The 16,218-nt window shown below is 34.5% G+C and overlaps 1 protein-coding gene across 6 annotated transcripts in view; it reads right to left on the bottom strand.

The window, feature by feature from the left end:
* ATP2B2 (ATPase plasma membrane Ca2+ transporting 2) overlaps positions 1–16,218 on the bottom strand; it is a 190,080-nt gene that overhangs the window by 134,180 nt on the left and 39,682 nt on the right. For all 6 annotated transcript variants that reach the window (XR_005557277.1, XM_039348244.1, XM_039348240.1 and 3 more), the window contains exon 2: positions 3,674–4,141. Coding sequence is in view for 5 of the 6 variants with exons in the window: in XM_039348244.1 (XP_039204178.1) it covers positions 3,674–3,872 (199 nt within the window). In the remaining variant the exon portion in view is untranslated. The remainder of the gene's footprint in view (positions 1–3,673; positions 4,142–16,218) is intronic.

Below are 16,218 nucleotides of genomic sequence, written 5' to 3'. Positions count from 1 at the left end.
AAAGACCAAAGACGAACTCATATTAAGAGAATTTATGGGGTGCTAGTAGAATTGGATTCAGAGGCAGAATTAATTAAAGAATGTATGATTAAATGGGCACAAAATTTTGGTGAACCAGTTCTACTAGATACCTGGGAAATCATCTGGGTGAGAAATGTTAAATTTACACAAGCTCAGAATTTAAGGGAGAATTTTTACAAAATGTTTTACAGATGGCACCTTGATCCACAAAAAATGTCTCGTATGTATCCTGACTTACAGCCTAAATGTTGGAGATGTGGATGTCTGGATGCTACTTATTATCATATCTGGTGGTCGTGTAAAAATATAAAAGCCTTTTGGATTAAGATATGGTGGAATATTCAAAGAATTTTTAGAAGGAGGGTAAAATTTACCCCACAATTGTTTTTGTTAGGTATTGTTACTGATTGTGATACTAAAGAGACCACATTGATGTTAAATTTAATTACAGCCGCAAGGCTGCTGGTAGGGCAATGTTGGAAGAAGGAATCTTTGCCTACTTTGCAAGAGTGGTTTCTTAAAGTTTCTTACCTGGCGGAAATGGCAAAGATTTCGGCTTTTTTGAAGGATCAATCGCAGGAGAAGTATTTTGCGGTATGGAAAAAATGGATAGATTTTATACAATATAAGTTGGATATTAAAAAATACTATTTAGTTTTTCAATAACTTATATTTAAAATATCTTATAGATTTTATTTCCTTTTTTATTTTTATTTTTTATTCTTATTATATTTTTTCTTATCTTTTTTGTCTTTTCTTTATTCTTTTTTCTTTTAAGTATTATTTTTTTGGTATTTATGTTTTTATATATATATATATTATTGTTAATTATCTTATAGTTTGTTTAATTAATGTATTTAATATTTAGATTTATTCATGGTTTATATTTCTTTTTTTTAAGATTATTTGAAGAAATTTTAATTAAGCCTATGTTCAGCTCTGGGAAGGTCGGGGGAGGGAATGGGAGGGTTGGGGTGGTTTGGGGGTGGGTTGTTTTGTTTTTTGTAAAATTTTAAAAAATTCAATAAAAAAAAAAGTTGTGTGTGCTCCATCCATGGTTGTTCTTAAGAAAAGAATGGACAACCACCTATCTGAAAGGGTATATCTCCTACCTGAGCAGGGGGTTGGACTAGAAGACCTCCAAGGTTCCTTCCAGCTCTATTATAATAGATAGATAGATAGATAGATAGATAGATAGATAGATAGATAGATAGATAGATAGATAGATGAAATCAATTTTATCAGTTAGACTTTCTAGGATAACTTATCATTGTTAATCATCTCCGAAGCCTAATATCACAAAATGCAATGCCCATGATTCAGAAATGTTATTCCTGAAGGATCATGAAATGCTTAGAACATAAGTTGTTGTTGTTAATTGCGAAGTCGTGTCCGACCTATCGCGACCCCATGGACAACATTCCTCCAGGTCTTCCTGTCCTCTACCATCTTCTGGAGTCCATTTAAGTTCACACCTACTGTTTCAGTGACTCCATCCAGCCATCTCATTCTCTGTCGTCCCCTTCTTCTATTGCCCTCAATCTTTCCCAGCATTAGGCCCTTCTCCAGTGAGTCCTTCCTTCTCATTAGGTGGCCAAAGTATTTGAATTTCAACTTCAGGATCTGGCCTTCTAAAGAGCAGTCGGGGTTGATCTCTTCTAGGACTGACCGGTTTGAACGCCTTGCAGTCCAAGGGACTCGCAGGAGTCTTCTCCAGCACCATAGTTCAAAGGCCTCAATTCTTTGGCGCTCAGCCTTTCTTATGGTCCAACTTTCACAGCCATACATTGCAACTGGGAAAACCATGGCCTGGACTATACGCACTTTTGTTGGCAGGGTGATGTCTCTGCTTTTTAGTATGCTATCTAGATTTGCCATAGCTTTCCTCCCCAGGAGCAAGCGTCTTTTAATTTCTTGGCTGCAGTCCCCATCTGAGGTGATCTTGGAGCCCAGAAAAATAAAATCTGTCACTACCTCCATTTCTTCCCCATCTATTTGCCAGGAATTGAGAGGGCCGGATGCCATGATTTTGGTTTTCTTAATGTTGAGTTTCAAGCCAACTTTTGCACTCTCCTTCTTCACCCGCATCAAGAGGCTCTTTAGTTCCTCTTCACTTTCTGCCATTAGAATGGTATCATCTGCATATCTTAGGTTGTTGATGTTTCTCCCGGCAATCTTAATTCCAACTTTTGATTCATCTAGCCCTGCCTTTCTCATGATGTGCTCTGCATATAAGTTAAATAGGCAGGGCGACAGTATACAGCCTTGCCGGACTCCTTTTCCAATTTTGAACCAATCAGTGGTTCCGTGTTCGGTTCTCACTGTTGCTTCTTGACCCGCATATAGGTTTCTCAAGAGACAAATGAGATGGTCTGGTACTCCCATCTCTTTAAGAACTTGCCATAATTTGTTGTGATCCACACAATCAAAGGCTTTTGCATAGTCAATGAAGCAGAAGTAGATATTTTTCTGGAACTTCCTAGCTTTCTCCATGATCCAGTGTATGTTGGCAATTTGATCTCTAGTTCCTCTGCCTCTTCGAAATCCTGCCTGCACTTCTGGTAGTTCTCGATCCACATACTGCTGGAGTCTAGCTTGTAGGATTTTAAGCATAATTTTACTTATTTATACATAAGTATAAATATATAAAAATATGATTATACATTTCAAACATTATATATAATCCTTCTAACACTTGCAAAATGGTTTTGATAAAAATGCATACGTTATAAAATTGACTCATTATGTGCCATCAAGTCCTTAAGTAACTACATAGATTTTCTCCATGAAAATGATCTGAGCTAATCTGGTCTCCCAACAATGCATTCATTACCATTGTAACTGAGTCCATCTACCCTGCACACTATAAAAATTTCAAAAGAGATGTTTTATATTTTTAATTAGGGGAAAGTATTTGAAAAACTTATATGTGAGGAAAAAATGAATATGAAATGTGTATATTTTTGTAAATATACATACATTTCATGAAATGAAGTCGTTTGTGCTATTAAAAAATGAAACAGATATATTCTCCCATGCCTACTTGGCATTATTATAGTTTTCCTGATTTGTTAATTAAGGTACTTCCTGAGTAAAGTTTTTAAGCACAGATGAAGAATGAACACTCAGAGGTTCTTATAAGACTCCAGTGATAGTGTAACACAGACTGTGGTGCAATGTTTCACGTATTCAAAGCAAACTCAGACAGAAAGATGATATATCTCTATCAAGAAACAGAGAACTGTAAGAATGATATGAAAAAAGAATATCCTATCCAAACACACATGCAGTGCCATATATGGCAATGGAAATAACTGGAATATCTTCAAGAATTTTTATTATATAGTCCTTTAAAAATAAACCTCCTCTAAAAAAAATCAAATTAGCATTTTTAACAACTTTCAAGAGCAGTACTATTTTTGTAGTTTCACACTACAGAAGTTTCAACAGTGAGTTGTCTCACTGTTCTCCAATCTCTTTGTTGAAGTTTTTCCCCTTTGCAATTTTCTTTTCAAATTTAGGCACACCACAAATACACAACTCAAAATCTATTTGATGAACTCGTCTTAAGGAGGATTAAAAAGACATTGTACATACCATGATACCAAACCATTGGGGCTAGTTTACAAACGAAAACATTAATATCGCTTACCTTCTGTTGGCGAAGTCTTCAAGTGTCTACAGAGGCCTTCCGTGTCCCCATACGTCTCTTTAATTTTAACCACTCCTTCTGTTCCTCGAAGTTCCATAAGAGAACGGAGATCCTGAAGCGTACACCCAAATTCTCCTGCATGATTGGCCTCATTTCTTTGGTTCTTTGAATAAAAATCGCTGTTTGTCATGTCACCCATTGCTGATAATATTGCTCTGTTCAGTGTGCTATGTACAAATTAAAAATTTGTAAGGGTAAAAACTCAAGTTCCAGCCTAAGAACAAATCCACTTTATGTGAACAGTAACATGAACAGAGTAAGCAATGAGTGATAGAAATGTCTCCCACCAGGTGATAGTCCACAAGATGGCTGTTTTCAAGATTGCAGTCCAATTCCACTCCATTCACTCTTTCCCATTATGCTGTATTTGGGCAGTTGGCATCTACATGGTCATTTCTTTTTTCAGACCTTAAGGAACAAAAAATGCATTAAAAGAATAAGCCAGACATGTAGAAATTCATTCCATCATATCACTCTGAAATATGGCTGAATAGTACAATTTTAACCCAGAAGAACTTCTAACATTCTTACAGAGATGGCTCCATATATTTCTGTCATGCTAGCTCAAAGCACTCTTTCCAGCTTCAGAAGCTAGTGTAACAGTCTTACTTTAATCAAGTCCCAAGAGCAACAGCTAAACGAAATGGCTCATGAATATTAATAAATAAGCCATTAATCCAACAGCCTAGATGTGCCTCTGGTAGGAACTCTTGTTCAAACTGCTATATCAATCTTTCATCTGACAAAAACACCCCCCAAAAAATCCAAACAAATCCTACCACCCACTCAAGACTATGACTCATAAAAATCAATTGGATATTATTAGCTTATGATTTCATCCATTATAGAAACTATTTTTCGTTGCAAGGCAAATAAAACTGGAAAAGGAACATTTACATTTCCAATGTTGGATACATTTAAATATATCAAAGTTTGCCATGTTGACAGTCTCTGATAATAAAAACAAACAGAAAGAGGGAGATTTAAAAATACCTGAATGCCTTTAAGATAAATTTCATTCGACAAATAGAAAGAGTTGCTTTCTTTCAGCACCACTTTTTATTTAATACCCATAGCATGAAAAACTGAACATTTCCTGAAAACCCTAAGTAGAAAAATATACCAACATGATTTTAATGTACAATATTCAGGAATAATTATGAGTAAATTACAAGAGGCAGCAATTTAACAACATATTATGAAATTATGTTTTTCAGATACACTTGCTAGTGAGCGTCTTCCACATTCTCCATAACCAGCTATTCCACTTCATCACTGAGAGTTTACCTCTCTTAGAACTTTGTTTTGTTTAAGTGGAATAAAGCCAGTGTACAAATTGAAAAGGGTTTGCTAATTGAAAAACAGACTTTTTAAAAAGTTAATATGAATTCATAATAAGAGACATTACCCATGTCCAGTAATATGCTAGTGTATATTCTATAATAAAGATATATTTTAAGGTGCATATAAAACACATGAAAGGTTATCAATTTTAATCATCCTAATAGAGCTCTGTGGAAATATCAGTAGCTGAATATAAAGTTTGAAGAAAAGTGTCTAAACCTCTAAATTACTATTTCATTTAATCCTGATGTTTTTTAAAAAAATAATCTCCTTCAAACAATCTTGACTGCTAAAGACTCTATGGATATGTTTATGCTGTTTTCTTAGTGACAATTACAGAAGTACTTTACTGTTTCTTTCTTGAATTCAATTTTCCCAATTTAGCCTTGGAATCTTTGGATGTCTTCCAAGCAAGCACTAACCAAATCTGACTTTCTTCAACTTTCCGAGATCAGCAAAGATCAGCATGAAGAGGACCCTTATTGTGACATTTAATCCCAAACTGGAAATTATTACAGAAACTATTCCTCTTCTAGTTGCATAGCTTCAAATTTCCTGCAACTCAGATAAGTCTCAGGTTACTGTCTCTTAACAATACCAAAGTGCTTGTATGCGTATGTGAATTTTGTAGGAGTGAGAGGAACACCAGAAGCATAGCTGAAGGGAACATAACTGAACATAATTTGAGAAAATTATGAGAAAACATGATCAGATCTGTCTACATACTTTTAAATACTTTCTGATCAGCAAATGTTAGGTAAAATATGTAAAGATGGATCTTTTATTTCTTTGCCATTTTTCTGATCTAAATTACATGCATACAGAGAGAGAGAGAGAGAGAGAGAGAGAGAGACAGACAGACAGACAGACAGAGAAACAGAGAGCAATCTGCCTTTTTGTATACAGAAACTACAATTTATATTGACAATTTACACTGGATAACCCTGTCATCTCTGATTGACAGTCATCTATTTATACTTCTGAATGAGTCTTTTTGAATAAAGGTTGAGGCAATGAGATTAGGTTGCAAGATATCACTAAATCCAAAAGCTTTACTATTTCATGAGGGTTTAAAATATTTACTGTAGCATGAAAAAAAAAAAAACTTCCACTGTCTGTTAAGCCTAATGAAATCAATGTAGAAGACAGACAGATGACAAATATATGTTAGATATAAATGGTAGCATCAATGTCAGAAAAATATTTGATGTAACAAGAGTTTTTACTGAAAGCTAGGCTGCAATCACTAGACCCTTCCTTCATAGCATTCCACTTCGGCTTTAAAATATATTCTTTTAATGCCACAATTCACTAATTTTAGAAGTTGTTCTACTGTGAACTCTCTTTGATGAAAATACTTGATGGGATAAACTTGATTTGATTAGGTGTGGTGCCTCCAGCAAAGAAGCATTAACACTGTTCTAACTTTTCTAAAAGTACCATGTCATTTTGGCAGCCAACTTTAGGCATGCTACATGCTACAAAATAATTTGCCTGCTTAATATTTTATTTGAGAATCAATTAAATTTTAATCAACAAACAAAAGGCAAAAGGGTATTTATTTCTTATCAATGTTTAAGAAACAATTGAAAATCTCTATATCAGATATCCTTAGGAAGATAATATACTGTTGTTTTGTAAGGTATATTCTCACATGGTAAAAGTGCACAACACAAATAGTACTAGCTATTAACTATACATTTTAGGTTCTTATGGAACCTGATATGAAATCTGTATGAAGAATTCATGAATTCTACCCCAAAATTTAGCAGTTTATTACAATTGATCTAACTCATTGATCAGTACAATCACTTCAAAAATGTAGGAGTATTTCTTTATTCCTTTATTACATTTATTTGCATCTGCTTCCTTTTAGGACTCTAGGAGGCTCACAATAAAATCACAATAAAATCAACAAACACTGAAATAACTAACATAAAACCTAACACGGCCTACAATTTTCAAACAAAATTTCCAATTTTCCAAATTTCATTTTGTACAATGGTTTTTCCATTTCTACTTTAATTGCATATATACTTAATGTCACAATATTTATTTAATGATTCTTAGACAATGCCCCCATTTGATAACTTTTCTGTTATGTTGCTACTAAGATTTAACCAACTTTCCTTTTTCTCCATGGTATGTCATGTTCCATTTTGTCCTTTCTTCTATCTTTTTTATTTCATTTTTATACTATTGAACTTGTATGATACTGACTCCCAATGATTCTGGGAAGCTCACATCTCATCCCATCTGTTCTCTAATGAAGCATTTGTTTCCTGGTACATGTACCATTTCTTCCTTAATTTTTTTAAAGTATTCCACTCAGAAAATCATTTCTCTTACCAATTCCTGTTTATTTTAATTTGTCTTATATTGAATTCCATATGTACTTAATTATACTTGCAGAAAAAACAGTATTTAAATTACTGTTATGATTAAAATAAAAAGCAATTTGATTAGGACTTTAATTATATGAAAGAAGTCTCTAAAATATTATCATGATTTAAAGTACACCACATTGCCAATAACATTTGGGGTTTTTGTACTGAATATTTTCTCTTATGTATATCTGGAAAATAATTCTTATCAACTGTTTTTGAAAATTATCAATTTATTGGAATTCTTCTCTACTGTCGAATGTATCTCTTGTGTACTGGAGACTCTGAAATATCTTCCCTAAGTGACATTTATCTCTTATCATCTATCTATCTATCTATCTATCTATCTATCTATCTATCTATCTATCTATCTATCTATCATCTGCCTGCCTGCCTATCTATCTATCTATCTATCTATCTATCTATCTATCATCTGCCTGCCTGCCTATCCATCCATCCATCCATCCATCCATCTATCCATCTTCTATCTATCATCTATCTCTATCTACTTATCTATTTCTATGTCTATCTCTATCTATCTATCAATCACTATCTATTATCTATCTATCATCTATCTATCTCATATATTTATTTATTATTTGATATTGCCATCCATGTTGTCCTGGTGATTTGGGGCAGCAAAGACAATAGATATAATACAAAATAAGAAAATATAAATACACACATAGTAAAAAACAAAGAAACATGGCAATTGAGGATAAGACCAACAACAATAAATTAGCAATAACTCAGACTTGAACTACCTCCCAGCTCCTAAGCCTGGAAAACCAGTAGATCTGGAAATCTTTCCAAAAGTTCAGCAGAGTTGGGGCCAATCTAATCCCACTTGGAACGATATTTGAATGATTAGGCACATGATGGAAAAAGTGAAGCAAAACATATCCCTCCTGATGAACATAGTGGGGGAGTAGAAAGAGTTGAAATAAAGGATGCTTCAAATATCCCCTCCCCTCCCATTAATGGTTTTATATGTCACAGTCAAGACCTTGACCCCTACTTAGAAGTCTTCTGGGAGCCAGTGCAGTTTGTGAAGCAATGGTATAACATAGAGCAACCCAGTATTGCTCATGCTACCACATTCTGGACTAACTGCAGCTTCCAGATATTCTTCAAGGGCTACACTGGGCAGAGTTATTGCAGTAATCCACATTGGGAGGCATAATGAGATGGGAATACATATAATGATTGTAACAGCAGTACAGGACAAATAAATCATCATCTATCCATTTAGGCAAAAAGGTAAACAGCGTGTTTTAAATAGAACCCTTGATACAACTGCAACAATTATTTCACGGTTAGAAGGACTTGATATGGGCTATGGCCTGAATGCATTATTTGCAACTATATTTTCATGAGGTGCTTAGTGGATGATTAAAAGGCATTTTTTTAAAAAAAAAAATCTACATTTTGCTTTGGCCAAAGTTAGCTAGATGTGGCATATGTGTACTTTCTCTATTATTTGTGAAGTGCTTCAAATGAGATGCTGTACAAAGCACTTACACAGAAAAAAAAGAGAAAAAATATTTCTTAAGTGCTTTTGGAACAAATATAAAGCTATAAACTTATAAAGCTACAAACAAAAAAAATTCCAACAACAAAAAAGAAACCAGAGAGAGAAAAAAGCCAGAAGTTTGCAGAAATTTTACTAGAAAGAGGTAAGAATCGGTCTTTTTTTTTTTTTAAGGTTATTGAGCTCAATACAGAAGTAACTGGCAGGGTGTTATGATGTTTGAATGACTCGATTAATATATTATGATTGCATTTTATAGGTTTTTAATCTATTTTTATGGTTTGTTGTGAGATGCTCATGATTAAATATGGACATAAGCAGCCATCTAAATTTTCTATATAGATATTGTTAAGAGAGACTCAGGCTTGTGTCTTGTATTGGGACACTCAAACTGAAGTTGGTGTGCTGCCCTCATTATCATTGTTACTTAAACTCCACACTTTTCACAATTCAGTCTTCAAAGTTTTCCAGGATATTTAGGGGACAGATTTGAGATTGCAATGCATTGTTAAGACATAAGAGTGTGAATGTTTCATCAATTATATGTTTGCTTAATCCCTGTTCCTCATGGCTTATTACCTCTTAAGTGTTTGCTGGGTCCAGATATTATAAATTTCTCCTTAAGAGAAGAAGTCAGCCTTAGTAAAAAAAAAAAAAAAAAAAAAAAAAAGCTCTCCTGGAAAAAAATAATTGGGTCTGAATAATTATATGATCAACAACCTTTTCTTTGGCAAGTTTTCAAATGACTGAATAACCAATAAGATTCAGACACTCTTGGATGATCCCTTTCAATACTTGGCATCTATACTGTGTATAAAAACACTCAATGTTCCCCATTATAACAGTTTGTAATCCTATTTCTGTGGGTCAATCCAAATTATTGTGGAGATGAGCAATGCTTTTGACCAATTCCATTTGAAAATGTTATCCCTTTATTTTGAAGGAAGGGGCAAAATTTGTGGGGAAGGCATGAGAGGCAGTTAGATCAGAGTTATTACAAGCAGAGGAAGATATTTTGGGAATTTGAGGAAAGATTGCTCACAAGGTGACAGGACCAATGGTTAAGAGTAATCCACTTTCCAGCCTTCACTATTCATCCCCGATGTCAAGACCCAGGCTCTAGACTCTGGCTGTTACTATTGGATGTCAGGCCAGTCTGTACAAGATCTTCCTCATTATGGTTTGACTGTGGATGAGTTAGCTGACAGGATAAGGGAGGAGTGGGCATCAGCACTGTTCATCAGCTCTTTTCTAGTCATCTAGTGTTTTCCCTGTACTTCATGAACTGTGAAAGATTACGTTCAGTGGCTCCAGAATTTCATTTGCCAACTCCTTCAAAACCCTGGGATGAAACCCATCTGGCCCAGGTGTTTTCCACTCATCCAGGATAGTTAAGTATTCTCTTACTAATTCCTTGCATATTTTGACTTGTATACGTGTTCTACCTCCCCTAGCGCCACTTTTGATAAGTTTGGGTGGTTTCTTTTGCAGACATAAAGAAGGAAGGAATTAAGCAGTTCTTTTTCCCTGCTGCCTGTCATCCTTCTTGCCATCTGCTCCCATTAGTGGACCTATTGTTTCTTTGACTTTCTTCTTGTTCCTTACATAGTGAATTTTTATTTTTATTCTTATTATTATTATCATCGTTGTTGTTATTGTTATTATTGGCATTAGTTGCTAGTTTTAGTTCTTTTGGCTTTTAGCTTTGCTGACTCTTTCCTTGCAGATTCAGGCTATTTGTTGATGTTCTGCTTTATTTATGCATCCCTCCATTTTTTATAGTTCACCTTTTTTGTCAGAGAACTCTCTATGCAACCATCTGATGTTGGTCTCATCTGATGTTTTTTGTTTTCTCACTAATTACTTCAAACACCATTTAAATAATGATTCCAAATGTGGCCTTTCATAAATTGTAGTTCTTTCAAGCATTTTTTTACATCTTTTTTTCCGTTGTAGTTTTGGAGATTTTTGAGTAAATTAAGAAAACTGAGATCCAGAGATAGGATTTCTTGTGCAAAGTCTTACATAATGTCCTGCCATTTGATTAGACAACTGTTTCAGTAAAAGAGTCACTATCAGAATTTTTCTTCTGGTATGCAGCTCATTCAGTAACAGTAGATGCTATACTGCATTTCAAACACATCCATCTCAGTAAAATTAGAGTTTGCTGTAGCATTAAAACTCTTTAAAATACCAGCAGAAGTCTTTTTATGTATGATATCATCCATACAGATTCATCATGGCCCAATAGGCAATGGAGGACTGCAATTAGATAGAAACCTAATTAGAATCTGAAGAAACTGTTTCAGACATGTTTATTTATACTGAAGTGAAGCTTGAAGTAACAGGAACATCAGCTATAAGCACAAAGATATCATAGCACTCAGAGGTGCAAGTCAAAGAAAACAGCATGTCATCCACTGTTATATCTACTTTAATTTCTATAAAATCACCGCACTTTTATATTAATCCCTCACTACCATCATAACAACTCAAGAATCAATGTTCTTAAATAGATTTTTGCTAAGCAATGCTACAGTAGCAATGCATTTAAACTAAGGCTAGGAAGAAGTAGTAAAATCTTTCTAATAAATGTCTCAGTTAATCATCAACATGGCTTCTAATCTGGTGTCTTGTTCCTTGATCCTCTAGTGCATCTTCACAACTAGCTGCTTCTTTCTATTGGTGAGGCACACAGGAATTATTATCTGGGTAAGCAAAAGGAGACGAAAGAGAGGGGGGGGGAGAGGGAGAGATGGATAGATGGATGGATGGATGGATGGATGGATGAATGAATGGACAAATGAATGATAAGTGATTCAATGAATAATACAATAATCTTAACGATGTTGCCTTTTGTTTCAACAATGCCTTCCCTCTTTCATCCTTTTTGGCCTCCTTCCTCAGTTGTTGACTGGGTTCATATATCACACAAAATCATGTTATTTGGTTTAATCTTTCGTTTACCCAATCATTATTATTTGCATGGTTTATTGTGTTTTGCAGACCTAACCAATTTCAATAAACCAAACCACTATCCATGTCTGCTAAACTGGTTAATCCTTTTTGTTACAGATACCTGGCAATTGCAGATAACAAGTTGCATGATTGTTAAATATGTAATAATCAGGTAAATAATAACTAGGTTGCTTTGAAATATGTTGGCATTGCTTAATACACAGTATCATATCCAACAGTAATATTATAGTTATTGAATCATTATGCCAATTAACAAATTATTTGTTTTGTCATAAGGTGTGAATAGAATGCAAATAGAATAATTTGTACTGCATTCCGTTTCAACTACATGTGGAATTCCTTACTGGAATCCCAGCAATAAATTGGAAAAATACTTTTTAAGCAAACTGAATGATAATATATATTCACATCACAACTTGAACTGTCAATCCACAAAAAGGAGATGATAGTTATTAGGAACAAATATATATATAACATAAATCTCTAACTAATCCTAAACATCAAACCACATATAGAAAAATTGATGTGAGATAATACAAGTGCATGAAACTTTGAAAATATTCATTTAACTTTTCAATATAGTATATTGAATAGAAATAAAAAATAGGAAATTTTATTTCTCTGTAGATGCTGGGTTTCTAGTGCTAATTAATAAGCAAAATAATCTGTAGCAATTATTTAAATTCAAATTTATTTCTGATAAATGACTTAATATTTCTATCCAGACTAAGAAATCAAGATTTAAAATGAACATTAGTAAATGATGTGATTAGAAACTTACAACTCACTTCCTTTTAAACAGTATATTTTGCTGTATTAGTGTTCATAGGGACACTCACTTCAGACAGAGACTAAGATCGACCTGTGCTAAATCCTGATCTTCCTGATCTTCCTTCCCATCTGCTCATTTTTTAAATTCAATTTATCTAGTAGTAGAGACTAGATATGGAAAGCCATTTAAAATTTTTAATAAGAGAACAATGCTATATCAAAGTAGAGTTACTCAGGGAAGTGCAATCAAAATCAAGTTCACTTCCTAACGACAGGAAACAGGAGAAAACAGGCTAACGTTGAACTACATCAAGATGGAATTGTTATTTATTCATGTCAGTTTTCTGTTAGTTCCAGTGGTGTCTCTTAAGGAGGCAGCCCTTCTCTTCCTGAGCTTATATCTAGGAGGTCCTTTGCCCCAATCCAGATAATATATTAATTATAGCTCTACCTGCAGTCATTTTGCTGTAGTAACTCATGTCCCTATTACCCCTTGCCCGATTACTGCAATGCGCTCTACACAGCTGCTACCTTTGAAGACCATAAACCACATTATGGCTGATGTTTGAATCCATCTGTTTGTATTTTCATTTCTTTTTCCCAACACAGAACTGCATTCTGCAACACAGTCTTTTACCTAATACTTTCTTTGTGTCACTACAGTACCGTAAGTCTATGTTTGCTATTTTAAGCTTTATTCTTGAAACAGAATTAATTAATGTATTTAGACTGTTCACTTAATTTTGTCCAGAGGTTACCTTAAAAACCTCAATAGTTTCCTCAAAGACTCATGATAATGACTACAGAAATCCCTCAGCCACCAACACAGAGGGAACCTAAGTCCCGTGAGACTGAGATGTTACGCCACAAACAAGTTCAAGCCTGAATCATAAAAGCTGCAATCTTGTATTCAGTTATGTAGAATTAAATCTTGATGAACTCAATGGAACTAATTTGCAACACAGAAATAGAATTACATTATAAATTTAATGAAAGTCAGCGTAAGCTACTAGTTACACATTAAGACATCTTCTGCATAGAATAAATTCAAAGCAGGTTAAGATTTTCATACTTTTATCAACCCACAAGCTTCTTCCAAGCAAAACTTCCAGGATGGGACACATTTCAAAATGTAATTATATTATCCATACATTAAAAGCACAGGAAAGTTTTACTTATTTTTGCAAAAGAGAGAAAGGTCAAAGAGATTTATGTGACCTTTAAACATTGGTAGGCCAATTTCGTCTGAGATTCAGATCATCTGTATAAGAGCAAAAGGTCCATTAGAATGGCCTGTCCCAAAGACTCATGGAATTTAAGGCAAATAGCAATAGCACTTAGACTTATATATTACTCCATAGTGCTTTATAGCACTCTCTGGGTGGTTTATAATGTCATCATTATTGCATATTGCCCAAAATCTGGGTCCTCATTTTACCAACCTTGGAAGGAGGGAAACTGAGTCAACCTCGAGCCCAATAAGATCAAACTCTTGGCTGTGGGCATGGATTCTACCTATTGTGCCACCAAAACTCTTGACTGACAAAGCTGGTGATTTTGTTGATAGCCTTTCACATTATGGAATAATGAGATGGAAAAAATCATTGATGGAGGGAAAATCCAGAGATTTGGTGAGCTCCTGGATCTGTCTCTAAAGCAGGAGGTATCAGTGACCCAGAGTACATTCATCCTACTGTGCCTGGTCTGGTGTCTGTAACTCTTCCTGGATAGCAGTTTCTGCTAGTCTATGCTCCGGTGATCTTCTATTTGGAAAACTGGGTCTGCTCTGCAGTACTACAAAATAAAACAGTGAGTTTGCAGTAATGGCAAAAACAGAGAATGATATTGTTGAGTACCTTCAGAGATCTTATACAGATGGTCCTTGAGTTACAACCACAATTGAGCCCCAAATTTATGTTGCTAAGTGAGAAATTTGTTCAGTGAATTTTGCTCCATTTTACGACCTTTCTCACCATGGTTGTTAAGTGAATCACGGCAGTTGTTAAGTGAGTAACATGGTTGTTAAGTGAATCTGGCTTCCCCATTGACTTTGCTTATCAGAAGTTCACAAAAGGGGATCATGCAAGCGTCATGAATATGAGTCAGTTGCCAAGTGTCCGAATGTAAATCACATGACCATGAGGATGCTGCAACAGTCATAAGTGTGAAACATGGTCATAAGTCACTTTTTCTCAGTGCCATTGTAACTTCGAATGACCATTAAGTGAACTGTTGTAACTCGAAGACTACCTGAATCAAGACCATATATTACTGGTCCTAAAAAAAAAAACTGCACTGGTAATCTAAACACTACCAGTCAGATATCATAGGTTTAGAAATTACATTTAAGATTCTTAACTATTTAGCCTCCAACACAAGAAAGAATTCTTCTAGCATATTCTTGTCTATAAGTTCAGATTCGTAGATGCCTTCATCAGAGCACTGATATTATCTGACTTTCAGTGCCAGATAAATATCAGTGCCTGGCTTTTTACTCTTGCATTTATGCCTTAGCAACTGCAGCCTGGCAATGCAATTTGTCTCTTAACTAAATCTTTACTTCTTTTAATTATTATTCTGTCTTTTAAACTGTATATCTTCATTTTATTTCATTAATCTTTCTTCGTTTTTTGTGGGTTGTAATCTCCACAGGGTCCTCTGAACAGAGGGAAAGCTATAAATATATTAAAAGAAAAAATAAAATGATTATTTAATAACCAGATGACTCTCCGATACTTCATTTTCAGTCCTTGGAAGTAATATTTTCAAGCCTGGAAACAGTTAAAACCAGAGACCCGGCTTGATTTCTACTTTGAATCACAAAAGTGGGAAGAAACATCAAAGTATGCATGAATTTAAAAGCCATTGGGATATTTTTTGTACTTGGCGTCTTCAGCCATAGTGTCTTGCTATTCAATCTCCTTTTATTCTTGGCACTGATGCTCACAAACAATGGACTCATTCATTGCTGTGACCAAAATATCACACTCCTCTGCCTGGCTAAAAGTGAAAGTCAACATTAGACTTTAATCTGTAATCAAATGGGAGAGGAATCTGGGCAGGCTATTTGTTCAGGAGAAACAAATCCCACAGCTTCAAAAAATGCACTTTTTCTAGTTCTATCTACATATTTATACATAAATATTGTAAAACGGTCACACATTCTAGTAAGCTCAACCAAGATAGAGCAAAATAAGAAAGCTAAATATGCTTAAGAAATATAAAATCATACATTAGAGCACAGAATGTGATGATTTGGTAAGTGTGACAATGCACAAAATAGATTAGAAATGGACAAAGATATTTCTCATTTATTGTCAATCAACATAAATGCAAACTCTATATGTGGACATCACTGGACCCAAAATAGACTATTAATGTAGTGTATTGGTATATTATATGATGCTCTAGTGCAGTTTTCAAGCTTTTTCAGACAGTTCATCCTGCTAGTTTAAAAAACAAACTCCTTAGAAAAA

The sequence above is a fragment of the Crotalus tigris genome, unplaced genomic scaffold, assembly GCF_016545835.1.
Source record: "Crotalus tigris isolate CLP2741 ecotype Arizona unplaced genomic scaffold, ASM1654583v1 scf7180000018125.1543573, whole genome shotgun sequence".
Classification (NCBI taxonomy): Eukaryota; Metazoa; Chordata; class Lepidosauria; order Squamata; family Viperidae; genus Crotalus; species Crotalus tigris.
Note: the sequence above shows the minus strand (reverse complement) of the source record. Positions and strands in the feature narration are given on the sequence as shown.